Source organism: Gallus gallus, chromosome 20, assembly GCF_016699485.2.
Source record: "Gallus gallus isolate bGalGal1 chromosome 20, bGalGal1.mat.broiler.GRCg7b, whole genome shotgun sequence".
NCBI lineage: Eukaryota > Metazoa > Chordata > Aves > Galliformes > Phasianidae > Gallus > Gallus gallus.
The window spans coordinates 9,084,394-9,112,144 of record NC_052551.1 but is presented as its reverse complement, the minus strand read 5'-3'; the positions used below and the strand labels follow the sequence as shown (position 1 = coordinate 9,112,144).

Sequence of the window (27,751 nt, the reverse complement as noted above, 5' to 3'; positions counted from 1 at the left end):
AGGAGGGATCTAAACCCTGGTCATAATCAGTTTTGTTCATACTTGTGAGGTTTGGACATTATTCTTACAGTAGTACTACAACAAGAGCATCGCTCTGCTTCTTTGTGTTAAGCGTATATTGGGTTGCACTCTAAGCTCTACAAGCAAACCTCTCCCATATGTGAAGTTCAGCAGGTAGATGGTCTTTCTGTGGAGGCTGTGTAGCAGGGTCTCTCAGTATTGGTGCTGCAGCCCAAGTGCTCAGGAGCACTTTGCTCTGTGCTATGGGGCATGGGAGCCTCCTCGGCCCTCTTCAAAGATTCTGCACCCTTGATGCTCCAGTAAGAAGGAAATAACCCTATATCTGTGAAAGCTTCAAGGCCAAATGCTCAAAGACAAAGATGAGGGCTATTGCACTTTGCAGAACCCTGAACACCTTTGAGGTTCTGGGCCAAGCGACCCCTGTGCCACACTCACAGCACTTCCCTGGAGCGCTGCAAAGAGAACGGCCAAATCTCTGGCCAGATATGAAGGCTCTGTGCGTTGAGATAACTTGCACAAATATCTGAGCTACTGGCTACTCACCCAAATCAAGCTCGGTTCCTAATTTCCCATGGCTCCTGGTAATCCGTTAGCAGCAGATTTCCATGTGCGAGACGAGAATGGGCTCTGACAGGCGGCTGGCATCCGCACCTCCAGCAGACAACGCACTTCTTGTGATATCATTGTGGGAAAGGCAATACACCTGCTTATAGTGTATACGTACAGAATTAAAGGAGAAATCTGATTATCCTAATTACCCAGAAATGCAAAATATGTGCAGAATACAGTGTGGCTAATTAGCCTAGGAGACTGCTGGCTGTTCGGCGGGGTGCTGGGAGAAGTGTAACGGGAGCTCTGATCTGTGCCCTGTACTTGCTGAGCGTATGGATAAACGGGAGCATGGGGCTTTGGGGACGTGATTGTCAGTCTTAAAGCAAATTACAAAGCTGGGAAAGGGCAATTCTTCCGTTAATGTGTGCCACTTTTTTAAGATTCTGGGTCTTCAGATTCCCCATCTCAGTATTCAGAGAGGAAACCTTCAAAGGAAGGAAGGATGGGTTTGCCTCACTGTGCAAACAGCTGCTTTGCTGGGAGCCCGTGCACAGCATCTCCTCAGATGCATCTTTTCTGAGTCCTCTTTACTCTGCATCCATGCTGATGCCAACAGATTCTCAGATGCTCTCAGAAGCCTGAGGACAAAGTGATGGTAGTTGGTTCTGTGAGTGGTGCTGCTTCATTTACATTTCATGGACTCATTTGCACCATGGAATTGCATGTTGGAAGAAGTCTTCTGGCTCCAAATCTGGCTGCTTTTCCCAAAGGCACGGAAGAAGTCAGGTAGCTGCTAGGCAGGAATGCTGGGTATGTCTCATGCTGTCCAGATCCAGAGAACCAGGCTGGTTCCTCCAGCCCCATGCTGGACATGCACCCACCAAGGACATGGCCCAGGAGGGCTGACAGGTGGCAGGGCCCACACCAGAACAGCTGGCACACACACCTCTGGGGTCCTACAGTCACACAAATCTATGCCATCAGACAGCCTGGATGCAGATCTTCTGGATGTAATCAGTGCATGAAACATACACTCATCTATTACTGCTTGTAACTGTGATTTTAAATAAACCCATTTACCTGTAATTCCTTACTCAGCCAGACTGCCATCTACCTCAAGCTTTTCTAGACAGGTTAGCTTTGTTGCTCTTAGGTCATTGGCCATGTCTAATGTGCTCAGGATCAACGCTGCTGTTGGTTTAAACCAGTGTGAGCTGGGAGGTCAGCTATGAGATGTCATAGGAGGGTTTGAGCTTCCAGGGCTGCCACTGATACAGCTGAAAACTGAGTTGTGTGACAGCCTGAAAGAACAGTGCAATATAAAAACTACCATGGCTTCAGACAATAAAGACTGTGTCTCCTTTTTGATGAATAATGGCTCTTTGTTTTATTCCTTAGATGACAGGACTTTTACAACTGCTGAGAACCATTTCAGTGCTAAATATATAGCTGTGTAATAAGGGCTCTGCAATCTATGAACTGGGGCTGAATGGCTACTTGAGTGAATCATTTAAAGTATGATGAATTTCTGAAGCAGCTCATGGTGACGGGAGGTGGAGAGCCAGTAAACTCCTCTGCAGATCGCTTACCCAAAGGATGCTTTCTTCACACAAGATGTAACCCAGGTTTCATGTGTGCCAAGTTTTTGTCTCATGGTGGCTCCCACGGGCACATGAAGTTCACCGCTGGGATTTTGGACACTAACCTAAAACAGCAGGCGTTTCAGATGGATCTCTAGCAGAAATCTTGGAAAACCAATCCTGGCAAACGAAGTGGGAATGGGAATGCAGCAGCAAATCCTTCATTCAGCTGTAACCCGGAGCTGAGCACTCAATGGGATTTTGCTGGAGCACATCAGAGATAGTGATAGCCTAAAGTTGCTGTGCCAAGGAGTGTAATGCTGCTTCTTGCACCTACAGTGCTTTCACTCTAATAGAAGAGGCGTTGCATGGATTCTGTTACCACTTCAAACAGTGGATTTCACCTCCAAGCCTTGCCAGATTAAACTTCCTTGAAACAACTTAACGTAGCGACAAGGATTTGAATTTCCATAACGTGGATTAGCACCTTTCTATTTTAGCTAATCCTTGAAGGCAGAGCTGCAAGCAAGAAGAGCAAGCAAACTGATTGGAAAGTTTGGAGCAAAGGCAGCCCAAGGATGGGAGTGTTCCAGGACTGAGAAATCATCTCGCACCCCAAAGGGAGCAATACTGGGAGCAGGAAGGCAGGGCCAAGAGAGGATGAAGCTTTTGTAGCAGATGTTAATGGAGGGCACGTCTTTGTCCCCTTTGGAGACAAGTGCTCATGAGTGCTTTGCCTCTGAGCTGCTGCCCTATAGGTCAGGGCTCAGCCCCTGCAAAGTCACCAGACTGCATTGCTGAGATACAGCCGGCATGTTAGTTTTGAGGTTTGCTGCAAAAAGAACCAAACTGCCAAAGTGGGACCTATTGACTGGCCTCTGATTTAAAAAGAGAGGGGGGAAAAGAAGAAAAGGAGAGGGAAAAAAAAGAAAGAGAGGGAAAAGAGAAATGCAGCTTGACTGTTGAATAAACCATGAGGCATTGAGGCGCGGGCAGCCAGCGGGGTTGGGGCAGGAGCCCCGGGGAGCATCGCAGTGAGGAGGGGATGCGGACATCAGCAGGGAAACAAGGGGGGGTGGGGGGGGAGGCACTGTGCAACGCGCTCAGAAACTTAATTGGGGAACGGGCTGGTGGGAGGCCAAAGGATGTGTGTGCTGAAACTGGGCTGGAAGTCCAAACAAATTGGGTAGCACAACAGAAGAGATAAATTATGCTCATGAAATAAACAATGGCTGAGTGACACTGTATAAACAGTTGCATATAATAACGGCGCTGTTTGTCTCAGCCGTCCTAATTGGGAGGCTGGGCGGCATCTGATGAAAATTCTGCGTTGCACATTTTCCACTTATAATGAGGAAGATCCCCCCTCCTAAAGAAACCCTCCCCCAGCCCTATTTAGCAGCACTGAAAGGCCTGGTTTCATTCCACTTTCCCACAGCAAACTCATCCTGGCAGGAGCTGCATTAGGGAGGACAAGTAGAAAACGATAATAAATCGAAGACTTGTTCTAATTTCACCTTGTGACAAATCTATCCAGGGGGTGACTCAGGAAGAGTGATAAGAGTATGGATGGGGCTGCTGCTCTCCTTTTGACGCTTGGTCATGTGGAAAATAACCCCATTCGAGCCCTCACTCAAAAGGGCTTTGCTTTTAAAATAATGCTTTTTAAAAGGCACTGAATCCTTATTTACACTGTTGGAAAGCCAGCAGCTCACCTCCATCAAAGTGAATGTCATGGGTCTCATTTCATCATCCGATTGGGTTGAAATGCAAAAAACAAAAGGAACACTGCACAGAAAGTAATACGTTCGATGCCATTCATACACATGAAAGAACTTGGTAAATCTTGGAGATTTATTTATTTTTTTAGCACAGTGCTGTATTGACAGTAAATCTTTGATAAGGATCCTTCGTGTTATCAAACCCCTCTCCAGTACTGCACAGCTGACATCTACAGGAGCACGTGGTGATGTGGGGATGGGGATCAGCAGAACCCCATGGACTCCCTGACTTCCACTCGGCTCATTCTTGTGCTTTGAACCCAACCTTCTCCGCCCTGTAGTGCTTATTTCCAGCGGTGATCCAGTCTGTAGCAGAGAAGTGCTCTTACCCTCTCTCGGCCCCCCAGATCAGATCGTGCTCCTCGAGCTGCTCGATCAAACCACCATGGAGGCACTTCAGCATCGCTTCAACCAGATGTGCCAAAACTTCGCCATCTCCACCGCACATCGTCCTCGCTTGGTTCATCTATTTGAGCTGTTAATGGGTCTCTGTTGTCTGCTTTTTCTTGACTTAAGAAAAAGAGAGCTGGATCTCTGCTGGGGTCACAGCTGGGGAGGAGACCCGAGAGCTGCACTCTGCAGCCCCAGGGAGGCCAGAGGAGCTGCATGTGTTACCTGCAGTCACAAAAGCGATGAATCAGTTATAAGCAGGATTGATTTTCACCCGGTGGATCAGTGGGACGATGGAAGTCAGTAGTGATTGATTCATTTTCCTGCCACTCTGTAGCACGGAGGTTGTTTGAGGGGACTGTGGTCAGTGGAAAAGTCCCAAGATACCCCAAAAGCTTTGGGCAGTCCCTGTTTGTAACAGAAGAGTTGTTTTCCTGTTTGTTTCAACTTAAAACCCTTCCCGTCACAAGCATTTTATTGAACCCAGAAGCCGGGCCGTTCAACGCTTTCATTTCCGAAATACTCCTTCTTTTTCACAGTGTTTTCCCATCTGGTGCTTTGATGGCAGGCCTGGAAGTTTGCCGGTGCATTCTTCGGGGGACAGCGGTCAGGACTTCCTCACCGCTATTTATTTTTCAGCTGCAAAAATGACAACTTTTTCAAACAGAACTTTTCACTTTTTCACTCGCGGCCCCTTTTTGAACCAGCACGAGCACATTTTCACGTTAGGGTGGTTTTTTGGCAGAGCACGAACAACAGAGTGTTACTAGCGCTGATTACAGCTCAGCCGTCGTACTATGAGTGATTTTACACTGACGATAGCGTGCGTGAAATGCAAGCAAATCACTTGGCCGGGCTGTGGCCAGACTCCTAAAATACTCCAGCTCCTAATTTGCCCGAAAACTTTCTGCCTATTGCCATGACGTGCAGAAGGAAAAGTCTCCCGAGTCAGTTTTGATGCATGAACCAAATACTTCTGCAGTATTAGCTCATCTGCTCTGTTCTGACTTCTCAGCTGTTTATGAGACTGAAGTGATGTCCTCCGACCGCAGAGGGCAAGGTGAGATTAATAGCTGGGGCGAGCAGCAGTAGGGAGTCTGGCAGCGAACTGACTCAGCATCCTTTGCTGGGAGTTGATGGGATCTGCTCTGGGTGCATCACCCCGTGACAGGGCTGAACGTGGGGGATGCAGGCATGGAACTGGGGTGAGCACTTGGCTCTGTGAGAGTGACAGTGGAAGGGAAGGACAGGGGGGCACGGAAAGGTTCTCAACCTAAAATGCTACCTCTGGTAATCACTATGGGCATGCAGGCATCCAATAAAAGCCCTGTTACAATGATAGCGCCATTCCTGCCGGTGCATTAATATGAAATATTAAAGAAGAATTTTACAAATACAACCTAAATCTCCAACTATCCTCCGTGCAAAATTAGGGTATTATTTCTAATTTCACTGTATGGGTGGGAACAGAAGGTTAACACTTCTGCTGGACCACTTTGATGGAGGTAAGCTAAACCCAGGAGATGTATTTAGGAACACACTGGTTTGTGCTGGCTGGGGTGGGAGCCAGGCTGACTGCTGGTGTACCCATACACAGCCTCTGCTTTGTGCCCACAGGATCTTCTCCCCCACTCAGTTGGGCCCAGATCTTATTGGGATCTCCAGCACCGGACTGCACACTGTGCCTCACGTTAGCTCCAGTGCTTATCAGAATGGGGGCTTCTGCTTGTCTCGAGGAGCTGCTGTGCATGCTATTACAGCAGGGCAAAAAGCACCATATGTAGCTGCTGGCAGGTGGAATGGGAAAGCTGTAACATCACGGGGAATCCATCCCTATTGGCTTCACATGTTGTCTTTCCCTATGCCTACAACTTCACAGCTAGGCTGGAGTGCTAAGAGGGCTTCTCTGTATCCCAGTGAGGGAGATAAAATCTTCATTGCCACTTTGCTTTCCATGAGAAACAGACACTCTATGAAAAGGGTCCGTTTGTACTGTAATTACTGGTGGAAGTTGCTGGGTGGCCGTGCCGTCTCCCCGCCTGCTGCAGGATGATTACAAATGGGCTTTTCTTCTCGGAGCAAACTTGCAGCGAGACCATGGCAGCTCCCAATTTCCTAGATTATTAATAATAACAATATCATTTTCTTTCTCCCGTGTTTCTCACAAGCCCTGCACTTTCCTTTTAATGAATCCTCTTCTTCTGCAGCAGACTCTGCAGTGACACCAGCCTGATTTGTAATGTAAATAGGCAGCCCAGTGTAAAGGCGACCTGCGAGAGCACCACAGGGCTCTAATTATAATTTTCATTAAACCCCTTCTGTTTATGAATATCCAAGCAATCTGGCATTGCAGCAGGAGCAAGAGGAAATTAAAGCAACGCTACCACTTATCTCCAGTGTCAGGGAGGGAGGGAGCCAGCTGTTGAGCACAGACTGAAACAGGGCCCTGCACTTTCCTATGGACAAAGTTCTGAAGAATTATTCCTGCTCTGACATCCTTCCCCTCCCGAGCTTTGCCCCAGCTGCAGAACTAGGATGTGATTTTCCTGTAGAGGCTCTGGGCATTGCAAGTGCCTTACGTGTGATCCAGCCGTGACCTAATTAAGGGGCTCAGCTGCTTCAGATCCCACTGCTGTGTGCAGTGAGGAGCCATGGAAAGCAGCTCCATGGCTGAGAAAAACAGCTCCAGGAGGTCCCAGAGAGACCCTTTTCTTACTCCTAAGCCACTGTTAGGCTTCTGTGAGGAGAAGGTGCTGCAGGTGCCAGCTGGGAATGAGACATGCAGGGTGTACAGGACGTGAACTTTTTGTTCCATGGAGCTCAAGGTGGGAGATGCTCTCTGTGTCACAGTCAGCCTCCCTCTTGTGTGCACATGACAGAAGAACCGAGCTTGGATTTTTTGAGCCTGAAGCAAGACTTTCTTCCTCCTTTGGGAAACTGTCGGTAGAATCTTTGACAATTCAACCACGGGGTAACCAGATGGAAAATAAAACTGCAGTTTCCAATGAATGTGTAAAAGGTAACAAGGATAGCAATGATTCTGTGTAAACTGTGTCCAGCTTCATGAGCTGCATACACTGAATCCCGATCCGACCCCTGATGCGTTTGCTCTTTTCTCCCAGCAGCAAGATGCAAGAACAGGGTGCTACCTAGCTATTTTAGCTGAGCATTTTTACCATGCTTAAGACAGGAGTTATAGGGTCAGTCCCTATAGCCAACAACTCCAAGAGTTTTCATTTTTTCCCTGCATCCCTGCCACGAAAACAAACCCAAACTTACTGCTTCCTCCCAGCTGGAGCATAGGCTGAGACCACATAATATAATGCCTTGTTGGTAGGAAATAAATCTATTACAGAATTACATTCCCGCTGATCTCCTGCACTGCTCTGCCTCACAGCCTTTCGAGTGTTTCGATAGCTTCATAAATGGTAGCGGATCTCCCGAGGGAGATGGCTGGTGAGTTAATGACACATCTTCAATATACTTTGCTCAAGAGTGAAATCTGTGCTGTGGTGGGAGAAGGTTTCCCCCCACTGAGGCTCTCTGCAAGCCCAGCGCTGTTGGTAGGAGGTGGTTGGGACAGGGCTGTGAGTCCTCCAGTGGGAAGGGAAAGCCAGAGCCTGGGCTGAGGCTGTGCCATACTGGGCATCTCACTGAGGAAAATACCAGGCACTTATTGAAGAAACTCATTATCTTTGTGCCTATTGCAAACAGTCATCCCCCCTTTGTTCCTGTGTTCCCTCTTTCCGTTGCAAGGCTGCAGAGCCAATGCAGAGCTGTGACACTGAGGGAGGCGAAAACTTGGGGGCAGGGCCATTGTGGGCACGACTGATTAATTTAATTATGTTTAGGAAACTTAGGTTTGAATGTTGATGTAGGTTACTAATAGAACAAGTTCCTCGTTCTTGTCAGAGTGCTTTTTTTTGCCTGGATCACAAAGGCACCTGCTTATTAATTTAGCCTGGCTGCTGATCTCGGCAATCAGCAATCACAGCAGTGTGTGGGACTCAGATGCTATCAGGAGGTACAAGCAGGAGAGGAGGGAGGAGAGCAGCTCAAGTTTCTGATGCTGCTGCGGCCAGGCTGAGCCCTGTGGTGAGATATGGTCCTGCAAAACAGAACGGGCCTGAAGTAGGACACCAATTTAGGAGCATTTGGGTAATACAGGGCAATAATTTCACTGACAAAAATTCTTCCTGGGATGCAGTCTTCTTCTTAGGAACTGTATTCTGAACACCATTCAGAAAGTCAATGCTGGACATCCTCTTTTCTCCTCTGAATGTTAAGTGCAAGAGCCATTCACCTGTACCCCCAGCTGCCCTATTCACAACCCTGTGCTGTGCTGCACCTGGGGATGTGCCCTTTGGTAGGGCGCCATGAAATGTGGGGTAATGGGAAGCCCCAGTCATTCCAAAGCTGGATGCTGACCACAAGCCAAGAATACCTCAGTGCCAGTCTCATCCCTTGTGTTTATTGAGGATTGTGCCTTTCCTGGAATGCTAAGCAGCATTCAGGCATGTGGGACTGAATAATTACATATCTTTGCAGCCAGGATGTTTGTGAAATGCATCAGTGACAGAAAGCACAGCAGTCAAGGTCAGAACAGTGACACTCCTGAGGGCACTGGTGCCAGCTCTCAGAATGGGAGAATCCAGAGCAGAAATGTGCCAGGCCGGGGGAGGTGAGGATGCAAATCTACACTGTGCAGCAGCAGGATGCTGATAGGAGGTTCTGCTGACCCACGCTGTGGGGCTAAGCCTGCCTGGGCTCTGTGCAGGACCTGATCCTCAGCTATGGCATGGAGCAGTCTCAGAGCTGCTTGGGCACCGACCTGCAGTGGGAGCTCCTCCAGCAGCCTCGTCTTTGGAAGTGTTTGTGTCCCCAGCCCTAGGAGTGACCAGTTTGTTTCTCGAACACAAATGATTTAAGCATATCAGGTCTGCTACGGGAGGCCTCCCTGAGGTCTGTGTGAATAGAAGGGGTTTAAACAGCTCCTGGGGAAGGAGCACGCCAAGCCGAGCAGAGAATGGGGCTTATTGTATCCAGTGGCCAGAAGGACCAAACGCGTCTGAGAGACAAAGTGACAACCAGAGACCTCCTGTGCAATTAGTCTCTTGACCTCTGTGATTCAGGAAGGGGATGCTGGGAAGGGAGCTGTGGATCACAAGGCCCCAAGGAAGGTTTCCTTGACAACACTTACTGAAGAAAAATGAGGTTTCATGAATGCAGCGTGCATTAGCACGTGAGATGTTGACTTTAGAAGAGGCAAGGACGCGGCACCCAGCAAACAAGCCCATCGGTTAGGGGGATGTGATGCAGCAGCTCAGTGAATTGCTCTTTTTCAGACAAACTTAATTAAACAGCTATTAAGACCATTTGTATTTATTTAGAAATGCAGACGCTGTGGTAAAAGCAAGCTTACCACTTAACTCAATAATTTTTCTACCCATGAAACCAGACAAGTATGTAGCGTTGCCAAACTTAAGCTGTTTGGGAGAGTCCACAAAAAAAAAAAGATACTTGTGTTCAAAACCCAAATAGATAGATTTTAAAATGAGACATCTGAGGCTTCCTTAATTTCTTCCTGCTGTTTCAGCTAGCTGCACTCAAACACTCATCTGTGTATGATGTCTCACAGGGATGGTAGTGCTGTGACTTTGCCCTGAACTCAAGCCATCAACCAAAACACCGCAGGAAATCAATGCCATTTTTTCCTCAAGAAAAGGCCCGTGACCTTTTTCAGTGAGTCTTGGCCGCCCTGATGGTGTTTGCACAGCAGACAAACAACGAGCATCTCCTTAAAAAGCAGAGCCAGTTGGCAGGAAGTCAAAAGCTGAGTCAACGGATGGGGACTGAGCCAGACAGCCCGAATGTCGCAGGGTACAGCAACAGGGACCCACGGGAGCAGCTTGGAGGCTCTTGCAGTTCAGGCAGGTGGGAAAGTAAATACAGGGCTTATGTCACACACTTTGCTCGTGTCCAAGCCGTAGGTGTACACATGGAGATCAGCTGGGTACAGGTAGCTGTGAGTTGTTTGTCTGCATCCCTTCCCGCTCAACAGTGTGCAGGCACCGAGGGAACAGGCTGGGCTCCCCAGCTAGCCAATGTGACAGGAGCAGCAGAAGACAAAGATGTGATTATTTGATCCAAAAGATCAGGAGAATTTAAACAAGCCACACCCAGCCCACACTGAATAGCTTGGAGTGTCCTGCTGGCATCAGCATCTGCCGGTGACACTGCCCTGCCATACCCATCCCAAACTGGGGGGTGGTCATCTGTCCAATGAGAAGCTGTGCCACATCCTGAGGAGGCCATGAGCACATCCCTTCTAGCAGGTTCACAGAGCCTATTGCAGTGTGTGAGCTGTAAACTCTGCCTTCTCTCCATTCTTATCTTTCCCAGCTGTATCAGTGAAGGGCAGCCCGGCTGAGAGCTTCAGCTTGTTTTGTTTGCCTGGCTAATGAGCACTTCTCATGCTCATTTGCTGTTCCAGTTTCACTCGGATCAGCAGAAATGGGGTTTATTTCAGGAGAAGGAAGCCTGCCACAACCATTCAGATTTTAGTACAGCAACAAATCATTTAACTTAAGGAGTGAAAGGTGAAAGTGTTCTATGGTCTAGCGAAGCAAAAAGAGCAGGAGAAATACTATTTTTAATAAGAATAGTCATAAAGAAGAAAAAATTGTTCTCCCTGATGGAAAGGTGCTGTCATCTTTGAATGGGTAGAAACCTGTGCCACAATCTGTGAAATTTCTCTTTACAACCAATACCTCTAGACTATAATAGGGTTTCTCAATAGAATAGCATGAATCATCCATTGTAAAGAATGCTGCAGCAAAGGCACGGCATTTCCCCTGCTCACGAAGAGGGGCTGCAAAGAGGCTCAGTGTGAGAGTGCAGGTCTGTTGGCACATGTGAGCAAGGGCAGAGCTGGCCGTCATTGCTGCCGAACTGCAGGCACCAGGAAGGAAGGGAACGACTGCATTCCTTACCTCTGCTGCGCTGTTACCAAGCCCAGACCCAGGCCAGCTTAGTGAAACATCAGCCCTGTGTACCTGCAAATCTCAGCAGTATTTAATGGTATGCTTTGCACACAGAACTGGAGTGTAATGAGTGAAACGGTTGTTTATCTGTTCATTTGTAACAAATGTTTTCTTAATTATCCTGGATTCCTAGGGGGGCAGGGACCAGCTCAGTGTAACTTCAGACTGTATTTCTAGCAGCTGGCTTGCAGCACAGCCTAACCACCTGCATGTCCATAGTACAGTGCTAGAGTTTCATCAGCAACTTTTGAGTTTGCTACCAATGCCCATCCTACATAACATTGCTTCTGTTCATATAAATGAGGAAACACTCTGTCTGAGTGCTCACATCATCTAGAATCATACTGACTGCTCCTGCTCCCCTTAGCTGAACCTCAGACAGGCACAGCTGGACCACGTCTGCAGCTCTCAGGGATACAAAAACATCTAAAAATGCAGGAAAAGGAGCAAAGGAACATAAATCAGGACAGAAACAACTTGGAGATCAGGGCAATCGTAAGAAGAAAATACGATGTGAAGCTGATGTCCAAGATCTTTGGGAAAAGTGCAGTATGGCCAAGGGTGAGTGGCCTCTCCATGAGTTGTGCAAAGGTGGTTTAGCTTAAAGTTCCTGCAAGAACTCTTCTCACCCTATGGTCATGGGAACCATTATCTTCAGGATGGTTGGGTGCCACTCAGTTCAAAACCCAATGGTTTCCCAGGTCGAAACAAGCCAGGAAATGTCAAGATGTCAAAGGGCAAGCTTTCCCCTTTTACACGGCCTAATGGGAAATGTTCATTTGTGAGAAGAAAACACGTTTCTAGACATGGATGCCCTGATTTTTGAGTGCTAATGTAGACAGAATCTATCTTTATCCCCTTTGGGGACCTGAAGGCAGGAGGTGAAGCTGAGTAGCACAGGGCATTATCTGCACAACACACACCCTCTGGTCCCTTCGGCTCAGTGACACGTAGCCATGCCATCTCTGTGCAACACATGCTCTCACGCTAATGGGACACACAAAGCCAATTAAATGCCTGATTGGATGAAGTGGTCACAGTCAAGTGACCCACTGCCAGCCAGTCAGGATTCAAAATTTCCAAATATTGTTAAGGTATGTGCGTTAATCCCCTCCTAAAAGATTAAGTGGTTAACCTCTTGCTGCTGTTTCTGATGAGATACAGAAAATCTCCCTGCTCAGGGGGACCAGGCACAGCAGTGACATGAGCTGTCCTTGCCTGGAGGCGGCACGCAGCCACGATGCTCATCTCATGGCATCTTCCTGCTGCTTCAGATTGACCAGAACTGCTTCAAAGGGAAGGCTAATTCATTTGCAGATGAGACAGATTTTGAGACTACAACTGTTCCCTCCTGGTCTCTCCATACCCCTTTGCTGGTGAAGAGGTGCCAATGAGGAAAGCTGCTTACTGATTGATCTCCCTTACCCAGGGCCAATATGGATTTCTATGAAACAGAGAATTTTGTTGAACTTCCAAGATAATGTTGAGAATTGCGATATCTTTCTAGTCCAAAAGGGGTGTGATGGTGATTTCCCAGCTGATTTGAGAAGGAGATGCGCATCTGATAGATGTGGTTACCTTCATCACGCAGTGGGATGGGGATCTACAACCGCTCATGTCCAGAAGTCATTACAGAAGTCCCAGTGCTTGGCCCCTGGCTGCCATCTTAAAGCCAAACCAGGAAAAGATGTCACGTAGCACACGAAGGTGTTTCATAGCGGATTACACATAGCAGACAAGGATCATCCAACTCTTAATGTCTTATTAGTAGTTAAATTGACTATCAGTGGTAAAATGTAATGATTTATTTAGGTGAAAATAAATATGAAAAGTCATAATGTAACTGCAACATGCTACTCTGATGGTTAAACAGCTTGAAATCTTACAAGAAAAGGTGCTCTTTGAAATCTGCTGGAAAAAGCCTCAGGAAGCCTTTTGCCACCTCCACTCACTGTTTCATCTGTAGACATAACATTTAAAGTGGGGACATTAAGTGGTGGGGACATTAAGGCTAGCATGCAACTGGATGCTGGCTTTGCTCTTACAACTGCATGCATAACACAGTGGTTCAGAACCAGATAAGCAGTTGCTTGCCTGATACACAAACAATATATTACAGATGAAAAGAACATATTAATGCAAATAAGCTTGAAAATCAGCCCCAGCACCTCTATGCTAATGGAGTTTTATTTCTAGAACACAGTACTAGCCTTGAACCAGGTTATTAACAATGGAAAGGAGCACGGTGTGTCCTCCTGAAAAGCCAATGTGTTTGCAGAATTTCTTTGCTGGATGGCAGGATTTTCTGCTGGGGGAAGGCAGAGGGGAGAGTTTTCTCCTCCCTCTCACCTTGATGGATGTGTGCTGCAGAGCAGAAATCTGAGAGGTGTCAGGAATGATGGAGTGATGCTGAGAGCTCTGATAAATGAGTTCTTGAAAGTCCTGTTGCAGCTATTTAAGGTGTTACTGTCTCACTGCCAGGGCTGCCTCCCCATTGCAAAGTGCACAGAATGGAGGACGTGCCCCCACTTAGGCACTGGAGCTCATGGTCCACATTAGCTCAGCCACAAGAAGGAAAGGGAGGGGTGTGAAGAAGAAGGGGGATGTAGATACATGTCCTGTGCTACTGGCTTAGTTCATAGGCAGTAAATTACTTTGGGATGGGAGTAACGACTTCAGCTGCTGTGGTGATTTGCTCAGGGAACAAGTCAAAACCTTGAGAATGAACGTTGTGAGTCCTGAAGCTATAACTCTCTTTCTTCTTCTCCCTTTCAGCTTGCTGCATTAGAGAGGCAAGTGTTCGATTTCCTGGGATACCAGTGGGCCCCTATCCTAGCCAACTTCCTCCACATCATCATTGTTATCCTTGGCCTGTTTGGCACCATTCAGTACAGACCTCGTTACATAGTGGTGGTAAGTAACATCCGCTTTGTTCTGAGCCTTTCCTCGGGTGGGACACAGCAAGTGATGAGGAACCACGTAAAGCCCTTGGGAAATGAGGCATGAGCACTGCAAACAGCTTTAGCAGGAGGTGCCTGGCTGTGCTGAAGAACACATTGTTCAGTGCTCTGCATTTCTGCTGTACTTGCTCCAAACTTGGAAGATTTCAGACGTTTATTACTTGTACACACGAAACAAAGACGCCACACAACAAAGAGGGAGAAATAGATGTTGGACAAACATGTGTCAGGAGCTCTTCCACTCCCTCCAGTGCTCTGCCCCTGTGCCTCTAATTAGGCAGAGGATCTTCTGCATATGAGAAACACAGGAAGAGAAAAAGATGATGGTGCTGACTCAGTGCATTTAACTGCCCCCAGCTGGAATATATATACGTGTATATATATAAGATGCTTCCAGTGACTTCCTCATGTTTATTGCTTCTCTCTCTCCCTCCTGTTCTCTTTTAGTATGCCATCTGGACTGCAGTTTGGGTCACCTGGAACATTTTCATCATCTGTTTTTACTTAGAAGTGGGAGGGCTCTCAAAGGTGAGTGTGAGCTCTATGAGTGTGTGCCCAGGCTTCGCTGCAAAGAGAACAGAGCTTAGTAGTGTGATAAGGGGGAGGGGACTACCTGGGAACTAACCTTGCTTTCTCTAATACTGAGAGGGTTGCTTTACTTGTTGTGGAGGATTAATGCTTATTGTATGGCAAGAATGGGGGGTTAAAAGTTCATAAGGAGCCCTTTGCTGGTCAGCGCAAGTGGTAGCTGGAATAAGCCCTGTTGGCATATGGGATAAAGTGTCTTTGCTTTTTAAAGGTAAGGGCAAGCCTGCGAGCAGAGCTATCCTGAAAGGAGATGGCATTTGAGGGCTAATTCCCAGCTGTGATGTAGAGGTGACTGAGGAAGGCTGTGAGCTAACTGGATTATAGCTGATCCCCTTGTGATCTGATAGCACCTGGGAAGGAAGGCAGTGGGGAGCAGTGAGCGTGCTCTCTTTCTTGAGCAGAGGTCCAGGGGGGAGCTCAGTCTGGGCTAAGAACTTTGCTGGAACTCCTTCTCTGATATCTCTTGATATCTTTTACCTCCTTCTCCTGCTGGAGACCTGATGTCCCTCAACAGCAGGGGTGGGTAGCTGTGGTGGACGCACTGGGCAAGGGGTCTGGTGTTACACCTTCTGGGAACAAATAAAGGTGCACAGGGGAGGACGGTGCATCTCCAAACACTGCCTTGGTGGTGTTGCTTCCCTGCCTTAATTCTTCCTTCTTAGTTACAGTGGCCTCTGTCTAGGGGAGCTCTGTGAGTTACTGTCTCTTCAAAGATAGCTCCTTAAAAATGAAAGAACTCAGTGTTGCTGCCTGCTTAACAAGGGGTGAGTCAGAAATAATAAAAATGGGAGGCGAGTCCTAAGTTAAGCCTGGGCTGTGAGCAATGAATGCGAAGTGTTGCGGCAGCTTAGCGGACTAAGGGTGATTATGGGCTATGGGTTCACTTGAGAGCACTCTACATCTGGCCTGAATTCCCAGGTCATGCATCTAAGTTGCAGTCATAATTGGAACAGCATTGCATTTCTATTTGTTTTAACAGGCCTGCAGTAAGTTGTGAGTGACAGCATAAATCCTTTGCAGATAAGAACATGTAACTTCTTAATTCCTCAGTTAATCTCCATTTCCCCTCGCAATCATCCATAGAAACTTTGAGAGAATTCTTGCCCAAACCAGTGATTACTCGTGAGCTGGGAGCTCAGCCTGAGATGATCTTCATCTTGGCTGTGGCCAATTAAAAGAAGAAAGAAAAATTCTTATCTAACTGTTTTAAAGCTCCCTTAGGAGAGAAAATACTGGCTTGAAAAACTGCTCTGGGAGCTTCCCTGACAGCAGTGTTTGCTTCCAGCCAGCTGATTGTTTGTGTTTACTAATCCCAACCTGCCCTACATCAGGTGAGGTGAGGCTGCTGTTCTACAATTCACACAGCATGAAAAACTCAGCTTTCTCCATCGCAGAGGGGCTTCACCTCATAACCTTGCTCTGCACTGTGGCTTGTTTCAGCAAAGCCAGTGCATAATGAACCTTTATTTGGCCTGTGGGATGATCACCGTGACTGGAAACTTCTGATAGATCTGGGTTGCAGTGTGTGTTGTTACTGATGTGGTGGGCTTCTCTCTATGGCTGCAATGAAAGCTTCACGCTGCTGGTTTAGTGGCAACACTGGGGAAAATAAAACCAAAACCAAATGCTGTTTGTGGTAAAATGCTTTACAGCCTTTTCTCTACTCTTCCTGAGTTGTTTCATTTTAAGGCTCTCTTGTGAGAAAAACTTGTGGTGCTTTCTTTCCTTTTCTTTGTAAGTAGTCCTGCAGTAAGCAGGTAGGTTCTAAATATTAGAAGAAGGCGTCTAGTGGAGTGATGCTGGTGGAGCCGGCCAGGTAAAGGGTAACTCATTAACTACTAAACTAAGCATAGGTATGTTAGCGAGTATTCCAGACAGGCGTTTCACAATTGCTCGGTCCGTGTACAAGGTTTTCAGAAGCTGATAACTCTGAGCAAGGTCTTCAGGTCCTGTTTCCTCTGATTCCTGAGGAGCCTGTGGGAGGGAAGCATTCCTGCCTGGCCCCTCTGTCTTCCTGACAAGGGCAGCCTGCCAGGGAGATCTGTCAGCAGCTGGCTAATTTATAATGACAGAATGCAGAAAGGGCAGTGAGCTAGAAAGGATGGGTTTTGTGAACTTAGTGGCTGATGATGGCAGCCCAGTGCAACTGGAACAGGTGATAACTCAGGTGGGGTGACAAAAGGGAGAAAGGACTCAAGTGGTTCTTCTGTAACGGGTTTAGGATATACCTGGAGTACTGAGGAAATGGTTATGACGGTGAGGCAGAAATGCTAAGCCACGGCTTGAAGCAGTGATGGAGCACCTGGTGGGAAGGCAGGGCCAACCCAGGGGAGCTCAGCTGCATGCAATGCACCTGAGTGACTGGAAGGGCTGGAGCCAGGATCCACTCCTTCTCAGACCTCATTTAAGGGTTGGCAGTAGAGGTGAGGATATCTTGCTAAAAATTCTGGTATACCTGAGGCCTTCCGAAGGTAAGCAGTTTTTCCTTTTTTTCTGCATCTGTGGTTGCTGCACCTGGGCTTATCCTTATGTGCTGTAACCTGGGACTTTTCTACCCTACTATTATTGCTGTGTTTTCCATTGCACTATAGTGTTACTGATGGTCGTATGTACTCATAGCAAGAAAACTGTTTGCTTTCATGCCTAAACCCAAATTCACTGTGCTGAGGGAGTACAGGCTGCAGACATGGCAGTGCCATGTGGGACAGAGCTGTGATGGGTACAAGAGCTTGTGTGGGTGCCTGGCTGAATGAGTTAACAGAAGCCAAAGTTACCACAGCTCTGAGCTCTGTGAGATGAGCTCCTGTTTCCGCCCATAGACAAGTCAGCATAAGGGTTGAGAGATCTTCTCAGTTATAAAGCCAGTGTTATCCATAGGATATGGACTGGTGGTTGTGTGGCTGTTAAAAAGCACTTCAGGGGATTGCTGTTCACCTTCCTTTCTCAAGCCATTGTTCCTGCCCTGCGCCTTTCCTGCTTTGAGTTGTCTGTCTGTCACTTCCCACCCTCTATTTATTTACTCCTGTATATCCCAGCATTTCCCAGAGTGCTTTATCCTCCAGGTTCCTCCAGTAGTGCTTGCTCTCTGCTGGCCACGGAGGCCCTGAGGATGCCTGTTCCAGCTGCCTTTGCTCAGTTATAGTAACCCCTTAACTGTTGCTACCCCCTAACCATTAGTTATAACTATCTTTAAGGTTTAGGATTTTTTTAATCCAAAGGGAAAATGTTCTTTCCTGCTCCTTGAATCTATTTACTGTTTCCTGGAAAAGCTAAACTGGCCTGACTTCTATTTTTCTACCCTGTTATTTTTTATCTTGCCATCTTTTCATAGTAGCAATAAGGGGGTGAAAAGTATGGCCCAGGAAAACTTCATTAGGTGAACAGAAACAGATGGGTCTGTGCAGGTGTCTAAGAAAGCACTTCCTTTGTTGCTCGGAAGGCCTGTAAGTGTGTCAGCATATGTCAGCTTTACTGGAAGTGCCTTGCCAGTGAGAAGGCCGGAGATGCAGCAATCTGGATTTGAAAAGCTGCTTCTCAGCACCAGCAGTGAGGCGGTGATATACCTCTGAGAGGTTCTTGGCAGCTCTGTCTCTGCTCAGAGTTCTGAGCACGCTTGTAGGGTGCGGGGGAGATTTTGTCTCTAGAAGTTCAATACTGCTGCTCCGTATCACTGTGCTTGGTGGGACTCCCCGACAGCCCACTCTCCAGACTGCTGTTCCTCTTTCTTTGGTTTGTACCTTTTAATCTCCATCTCTTTGTCTACCTAGCCATTGGAAGTTATCTTCTGAATATGTGGGCTGTGTCTGAAATAACATGCTACACTGCCTACTCAGTGCAAAGCACACTCTGCTGCAACACCCTGGTATGAGTTGTCTCTTTGAATTAATAATTAAAATCATGCTGGTAAGACATATGAGCATTAGTCTGTCCAGCAGCAGTGCTGATTGACTCTTCATCATGAACTTAAAAAGCATTCAGAGAGGCTTGAGGAATTGCTATTGTGTGTCTCAACTGATTCCTTCGTCTCTTCCCCCTGGAATCATTCATCTTGTAAAGATGATAAAAAGATGGTTTCTTTCTTTCTTCTTTTTTTTTTCTTCCCTTCCCTCCTTTATATTCTCCCAAGTCTACATAATGTTTTGATCTGAATTCAGAGCCATGGTGGTCTAAATCTCCTCTTGAAACAAGAGGAAAAAGGAAACCCTTATGAGCCAGATGATGGGAGGAGGGTGCAGGGGAAGTTATTTTTATTCCAGAGAATCTGGATGGCATCTCTGGGATGACTTTGTACCTGAATAAATCCTGAGAAGAGGATGGATAAATGTATGTATAGCTACAATTGCCCCTCAACTCCACCTCAACTTAGAAACTGGAAGCCTGAGCTTTGCCCTCCAGGTGCTGTGGCATTGTCAGCAAGCCTGCTGAGAACCGATGGAAGCGCTTCTCCGTTGTCTCAGGGTGATGAGGCTATTCAGCACACGTCATGTTCTGTAGATAAACATTACTTTTCCCATTCTGATAGAAATATTTCCAACCTAAAAGATGTAAAACGATTCCGTTGTCAAATTCCAGGAGCCCTCATGCAGGGTTCACCTTGTTTCCTGAGCCGTTTTAATGCTGCCTTGTCTGGTAATTAAGGAAATACTGGGGAGGGAATTCAGAAGGCTGTTAACTAGATGTAAAACCATCTTTGATTAGTCTCTTAAAAACTTCTTTTTAAAAAAAGCTTTCAGAAAAAAGACTATTTTAGAAGTAAGCTTACAAAACACAGCTGTCTTCCCTGAGTGTCAGAGCTAGGTGTGAGTTTCCCCATGGGAAACAGTGGGGTGAAGCTGGGAGCACAAAACAGACTGTAAAAGGCAGGCACTACAGTCCTAGTGCTGTCATCTTCCTTCTCACACTGATGGCAAATGGATAGCAACCAGGTGCTACAGCAGTTCAGAGAGAAATGTGATTCTTGGCTGGCCTTCAACACACTCCTGGGAAGGAGTTCGTATCGCTCTTTGCTCATATTTCTCAGGAGGCTGAAGGTTAAAGAGGGAGCGATAGCCCTTCAAATAGCATCCTGTCAAGGAATAAGGGGGAGTGTGGTTACACAGCTCATTCTCTCCCTACAGCAGGGCTTGCTCCCTTGTGGGACTCATTAGTATCTTTCAAGCTGCATGCCGTTTTGAAGAGTATTTCAGTATGTTTAGACTCCAAATGCTTTACAGACAGGTTTGGGGAAACAGCTGTTTCCTAAATTTTCTTGTGATTGATCCTTTTCTCATGGTTTTAGTGTACCTTATTTTATAGTTTCATTTCTCTTCAACCATCTCCTCACAAATGAAGCTGGCAAACCACAGGAGACATCCTAGGGTTGTTTTCCTCATCTCCTAGCAAGAACTGAACAACAGAAGGTCAATTAACTGATTTCCTTGAATGCTCTTTTATTATGCCTCATTCATGCAGGTATCCTCCAAGGAGATCCATTCAGGGACACAAGCAAAGGAACAGCACTGCTTTGCTTGTTGAGCTCCTTTCATCTGTGCTGCTGTTGTGCCCTGCAGTGCTGCAGACAGATGCATGTTCAGAAAGGTGTCTGCACTGCGAACCTGAGGGCATGCACAACTCTGGTGTGCAATCTGTATTGTGTTATATTCGTGAGAGGGATGGCTCATGGGTGCAAGTTGTTGTACTTTGAGTATTCAAACGGGCTCCTTTTTTTCCAATCTGCTCTTAAATGGAGTATAATAAGTTTTGGACAGAGCTGAAGTGTAACTGTAAGTGAAAAGCAGTGACTGCTTTTTAGGCTTTTGGGACCTACTGTTCTTCCACCTGTCTGTCTGCAGCCTAGCGCTTGTTCTGCCTTTTCATGCTTAATTTACAAGCAAGCTCTTTGCTTCTGCAACGGAGTTAAGCTGGAAAAACAAACCTATAAGCACTGATGATATGGAGAATCGAGAAGAAAAGCATGCTCCTTATTTCTCCAAACACGCAAGAATTCTTCCGAAAGGAGTTGAGAATAGCATGGGATGGGCTGATAGGTGGGAAAATCCACGCATCTCAGAATGTGCAGTGTTGGGAGAGAAAGGGCAAGCTTTGCAGAAAAGCTGTGATTTGGTTTATAGATGGGATCCCTTCAGTTTATAGATGGGATCTCTGTGGACCACTGAAGAGCAACGCCCAGCTGAGGGCAAAGGCTGAAGTCATTTCTGCCAAAACTGTGAGAAGATACAAGAGGAAATTGTCTCTTGAAATGTAGATAGCACAGCACCTTGCACTGTGTGTGTTATCCTGGAGCTGCCAATCTCATTATTCCTCTCAGCCTTTAAAATGCAGACAGCTCTCTTTACATTCCCAACTGTTAAATCTTCTCTATTGTCTTTCCTTTGCTATTCAGAATACTTTTGCACTGGTGCCATACTTCATCTCCATGCCCTCCTCCATCTACTGTAAAACACATCCCATCTGTTGTAGTGATTATGTCGGGAACTTGGCAGCTATCTTCCCACTTAATTGTCCACATTTCTTAACATGTGCTTTCTGCAGCATATTTTAATAACAGCTCTGCAAACTGTTTCTGAGTATCTGTGTTGCAGTGGAGGGTTCCTACACGATGTGTGTACTGGGGCTGTTGGCTTCTATTCACAAGTCATCTGGCTGCCACTCTCATTTTCTGCTCTTGTAACTCAGATTTGCCCCTGGCTATGAATGCAGACGCACGAAAATGTATCTGCAGGCCTACCTGGCTGAGCTCCCTCTACTGGCAGCGGAGATGGGCCATCTCTCCTGAGCGTGATTCAGGCAGGGGCATGGATTAGGTGCTCTGTCTGTTGTTCCCTCTGAACTCTATAGGGAACCAAGGCTGCAGAGCTGCCCCATTAGGCTTCTCCTGTTAGGAAGTGTGAATACCCCAGGCTTGGACTGCTGCAATTTTGGGAGCTGCCTCTTTCCTGCAGGCAGCATGTTGGACCCTAGTAAGAGGGTGTTAGGTAGTATATAGGTAGGCACTAAACATTTTACCTTGGGGGAATATATCCAATATTTATTTCTACCCAGTAGAGGTGCATGGATTCTCTGCCTGACCTGTGTTGCAATCTATCCTTCAGAATAAAACTTCCAATCTCTTATGCTGTCCTGTGGTCAGAAGGCATTGTTGATTCTGCACTGGAGTGGTGCTGGGCACCCAGTGCTGAGTGCTCATGTCTGCAGTGATGTGGTTGATCTTTCCTGTGCCTTCCTGCTAGTTCTCAATTTGTGTTTTGCCATCTGGAGGAGGGCTTTGCTGTGTCCTATGAGCTCAAAATCCCCAAACACTCTTGGGCATAACAACAGGTACCACTCTTTTCTCTAGTGTGTTGTCACTTTTAAATGAGCAGCTGCTTGCACACACAACTCCTGCACTACTCGCAATGGCACTGGTTATCAAATTAGCGAAGATAAGAGCTAAACAAAAAAGCCTGTTAGAGTTGATAAGGAATTCCTGGGAAAGTGTCTGTAAGAAGCTGTAATCATCACTGCGAGGTCAGCAGCTCAGCTCAGCTCAGCTCAGCTGGGTAATCTGACCTGAGGCTGGCAGTGCATAAGGTCAACAGGAGAGGCAGAAACACCATATGTTAAGAGTGTGGAAGGAAATTGGACAGTTGGAAATGGTAGAGGAACTCTCTGGATGGATTAAAACCCAGGAGCACAGGAAGATCTGTTGGGTTTTGAAATTCACTCTGGGGGTATGAAGTTCATTTCCTTCTCTGAGATGCTTCCAGTGCTCAGAAGAGCATATCCATAACATGTGTTTTGTTGGTTTTTTTTTTTTTTTACAGGATGCTTTTTAATAATGAATATAAGGCCAATGTATTTTGATCTGTGATAGCATTTCTTGAGAGTAGGGATGTCAAAAACTTTGTTTCCATTGATTTTAATACAGCATGTCAGATACTCTCAGAGTAAATGGAGATATCTTTGCAACTTTTCAGGACAGTGAGCTCTTGACGTTTAATATCTCCCGGCACCAGTCGTGGTGGAGTGAAAACGGTCCTGGCTGTGTAAGGAAGGAGGCTTCAATGTCTGGCATCGCAGGACTGGATAGCCATTCCTATATCTCTGTGATAGGCTGTGCCCTGGAGTATCGGTACATTGAGGTCATGCACAGCTCCTTCCAGATCCTGATTGCGGTGAGTACAGTGCTGAGAGTGCCACAGGGCAGCGGTTATTGGGGAGATGCTGTTTTGTTTTCAGGTGCGTGAGTGGCCTATACTTTCCACTGATTTTACATCATCTGATTGCAAAAGCCTCTGTAAATGTTTTTTTTCTCTCTTGTGAATAATATTGCTATAAAGATTCGGAAACAAATAGCAGGAATTTAACAAAGTTATGCATCACACACAACCATCCAATGACAAATCATTCTGTATCTCCGTTGGAATGAGGAAATTTGTGTTTTAATATGGACAGAGACTTCTGAAGGATTTCTTCTGTTCTGTGTGATTTAATGATGGGTGAGGGAGCAAAAATGTGCGTGTTTATTGTGAAGAAGTAGAAGGGAGAAAATCCTCTCTGCCAGGAAATGAAATAGGCTTTAAGGAAACACAGAAAGCAGCATGTTTTATTTCTGCTAACACTTAAGACGTGCATTAAATGTTTCTATTGACTCTTTCCTCATCTGTGTTTTCCATAGTTTGCGGTAATTCAGTGTCCTTAATGTTCACTGTTAATTAATTGCTTCTCATTTGTCTGCAAAATTAATTGAAGGAAAAGGTCTGTTGTCTGCCTTATTTCATGGGTGCTCTTGCCTTTTGTAGCTGTGGTGATGTTAGCAACCCACATCTTTCTAATCTGCTCTGGTTTGTTACTTTGTGGTTAGTGGCTTTAAGTACAAACTGACATGGACAGATGAAATATGTACGTTTCAGCTTTCAGTTTTGGCTTAAAAAGGAGTAACTTGCCTTGATGAAATGATAAAGGGTTACAAATACAGAGAAACTCCAAGCTTCTGCAGTTCCAAGAACTTCTCTGCACATATTTTTGGTACAGATTTCCACTGTCTTCATCCTGTATTTCCTATTAGCTGGGATAATCCATGTGACCCAGTGAACTGCTGGGAGCAGGCGAGACTCGGACTCCATTCTGGCTATGTCACACAAACCAGGCACAGAGAGAAGTTCCTGTTTCCTGAGTTGGATGGGCTCCCTGGCTTCTATGCAGGTTGTTAATATTCTGTGTGTTTTCCTTCAAGAAAGATGATCCAAATGAAAGGATGTGTGAGTTGTTGGAATGCATTTGTATGAAAAAACCTAGGTATGCAAAAGATTAGAAGCCGTTTTCTTTAAGACCTGTTAGCTGGAACGGGACTGATGCTGATGTTCTGCTGCTGTTCCTGAGTTTGGTGAAGCAAGTGACAGACTTTGAGATCAGAACTTCCCAGAAGTGGGCTCAAAGTGCAGAAGTGTGTCACTGTTAGCATTCTTCCTACACATCTAACTGATACAAGCACCTGTGCCCCAGGTAGAAGCTTGGCCAACAAATAGTCCCAAGTTGGATGAGAAAGACCTTTGCTTTATGTCATCTAACTAACTTGAGCAGATGGCCCTAATCTAAGCGATCACACAGACACGTACGAGTTTGTGTCTCTGGGAGTTTTCTCCTTCACCTGCATCCACAGGACACCGCAAGGGGCAGATAGGGAAACAAAAGAGGAAACTGTAAGATACAATAGAATGTGGGTAAATATTTCCTCTGTCTTTCTCTCTGGGACTTCAGTTGCAGTAGGCTTTTGCATCCTAAACTCTGGAAATGAGAATGCAGTACTCACATGTAAGAAAGCCACGTGGGCTGAGCTGTACAGAGTGAGGTAAATTTCTACTTGTCCTGTAATAAAAGTAGAATACTGAAGCCCCAGGCCTGTAGCTCCTGCCAGCTCTGAAAATCTCATATAGTTTTGTCATGTGGGGAAAATAGAACTACTTCTCCCTGTTATGCTGAGGTAAGGCAGAAAGAAAGCTTTTTCATATTCGCACTCAGACCTTGCCTAAAAACAGCCAGTTCTTTCCCATTTTAGTCTCTAAGGGTCAAACTCTTTGATCCCTGCCAGTATTTTTTCTGTTCCCTTTATCTCATTTTAAGGCAGATTTTATTACAGGCTACTGTTCTTCCCAGAGTGCCTGGCAGGTACTGTGCAGCAGGCGGGCAGAGAGGCTGGATCAATACTACAAAAACAGGACTAGGAATTGAAGGCACAGGGGATGCCGTGATGGACATGACCTAGTTCCCTCCTTGTCTCCTGCACATTTGAGATCATAATAGTCAGTACCCTGTTAAGGGGGAGGGACAGGCAAAATTGTTGTGTTCATCTGTTGGTTTTGCTTTGTTTAAGGGTTTTTAGAACTTGATTTTTTTGTTGTTGTTGATTCCTGATACAGCAGTGCAATATCAGTGTTCTTTAATTATGCAGTATCTAGCTGAGGAGTTTTTCATTTTCTGGAGATATCAATTCCTTGAGAGTTTTGAGGGACTATAGTGCCCTGTGTTGTGTACTTGGGGAAAGGCTGAGTTAATCTTGCTGAATTTGATCTTACGTGCCAAAGGAGAGAGAAAGCAAACCTTAGTCCATATGGTAACCACAGTGATGGCTGTCATCTTGACTCCTGCTGTGGCTGTATTATCCCACTCCTGTGCATACATTTGAAGAGTATGCATAAGGTCTCAGCCTACTTTTGTTTACAGCTTGTCTGTGTTCCTTGAAGGCAAAAGCAACCGCTTTAATCTGGAGTGGGATCAAACTTGGGCATATCAGTCAACACATGATATGAATAGCTGTATGGCCCAGGATGAAAATCTTGCTTGATGTTTTAGCATAGAAGATATTGGAAGGAAAAAAAAAAAAAAAAACTTGTTGGAACAAAACCTCTTCAAATCTGTACTGGTATAGAAATGTCACCATAAATCTAATCCTACCAACCCAATCAGGAAATGCAACAGTAACCAGTTTGTCAAAAAATCTGTTTTGTATTCTTAGCAAGGATTTATCTTGCATCTCCCCATTTTGCTAGCCAGCAGGAAGAGGAGTGATTTCTGGTTTTGAAATATGTGGTGTAGCTCTGGGCTATCCATATGGTAGTTCTGGGAGTGGGGAGGGTTAGGCTTTTCCTGAGGCTCCGTTGAATGGGATGGAAATTGGAAATCTCTTTCCCTTGCCTGCCTGTCTGCTGTTTTCACTCCAACTGACAGGTTGGAAGGTTCCCAGGAAGGCAGCAATGCAAGCTTTGACAGCAGATGTTATGTGAGAAGCAAGGCGCAAGAGATGCTTTGCTGTTGGCAGAAGCTAGATTTTCAGTCACTGTGATTGCATCCAAAAAGTAAAGAAGGTCAGGGAATCAAAGGATTTTGCTTAATTTGACTACCTGGTCATAGTAGGGTTTTTTTCACTGGCTGGTTTTTGCTTTTTACAGCTTGTGAATTGGCCAGAGATCTCTTTATCTATACCTATATATCCTTTTGTGCTGAGAGCATACATGCTTCCTTAGCTTTGATTAGCAGTGAAACACGGAATCCATCTGCACTGAAGGAGACTCTGAACATATACTCTGTAATAGGGAAAAAAAAAGGAATTGTGGGTTTCTCTTTTCTCTGGAAAGAAGAGTTGAAGAGCCCAGAATTTTTACTAGGACAGATGTAAATAAAGCTAAGATTTTACACATGCAATGGTAACACATCCTAAAATTTGTCTTCCCATTTTTCATGTACTTTGCACACTTGCAGCCAGATGGTCTGTTTCTTTAGTTCTTCCTGTAACTCAGTGTTTGTGGTCCAATACTTCAATTCAGTGCGTCTTTTCCGTAAGCATTATTCAACTTGCTATTAAAAAGTTACTCAAGATGACTGAGGAATGAATTTCTTTTCTTTGTAATTTTGGGTACACTTGTAATCTCTGCCTTTCATGCTTTGCTGATTTGCCCAAAGAATGCTTGGGATATCCCATATCCAACCTCTCTTATTCAATAGTGTGTGCATTCCCAGGCTGTCTGACAGATTGACTGAACACACCTGTCTGCAACATGTGTTCCTAATAAAAAGCTTAATCAGATACTTGTGCAGCCTGGAGGAAGCTGGTACTGAACATGCAGAGCACGTGGAGAACCTGCAGCAGAAGCTGAAGCCCAAGAACATTCTTTGGGGAATTAGAGCAATAGCTTAGTGTCATTTTACCTCACTGACTTTTCAGTATTTCACAAGTTCAGTTGGCTTATTTCCTCCTCTTCCACCACCCCTATATAATTTGTAAAGATCTAAGAATTACTGCTATTCCCTGGGATAGTAAAGCTTAAAACAAACTCTTACTGAAATCAGCAACAAAGATTATGTTTTGAGCAGAAGTGAAGTTACTTCTGTATTCTTGGCCTCTGTGCAGCTTTCTTCTGTGTTAACTGCTGCTAACCTTAGTGATGTCTGAGGACTTGAAGTGAGTTCAAGAATGAAATCGGAAGGGCAGCACTGGTATCTCTTGGAGTCTGCTCACTCCGTGTTCTGGTAGACTCCTCCAGTGAAAGGGACCAGATAATAGGAATGGCATTCCTCCTCTCTAACTATCTTTCATTCACAATTCATGTAGGAGGCAAGATGCAGGGAGTCCCACGAGTTCACTTCATCCCTGAGGTGATATTTTTAATTATAATTTAGGTCAGCCAATGAAAATCCAATTCATGTTTCTGTTGTTTCTTCTCTCATTTGTCACTGAAGCTATCCTGTTCTGGACAGGCTACAAGATTTTTTTGAATAAAAAGAAAATATTACATTGAATAGGCAATTTATTATTGATTAAACTCTTGACAAGAAGGAATGGGTTGTCAGATCAATGCAAG

The 27,751-nt window shown here is 45.7% G+C and overlaps 1 protein-coding gene across 5 annotated transcripts in view; it reads left to right on the top strand.

The window, feature by feature from the left end:
- Nucleotides 1–27,751, top strand: part of NKAIN4 (Na+/K+ transporting ATPase interacting 4) — a 48,246-nt gene that overhangs the window by 8,429 nt on the left and 12,066 nt on the right. For all 5 annotated transcript variants that reach the window (XM_046903022.1, XM_046903023.1, XM_015296646.4 and 2 more), the window contains exons 2-4: nt 14,143–14,280; nt 14,775–14,855; nt 22,871–23,068. In XM_046903022.1, the coding sequence (XP_046758978.1) occupies nt 14,143–14,280; nt 14,775–14,855; nt 22,871–23,068 (417 nt within the window). The remainder of the gene's footprint in view (nt 1–14,142; nt 14,281–14,774; nt 14,856–22,870; nt 23,069–27,751) is intronic.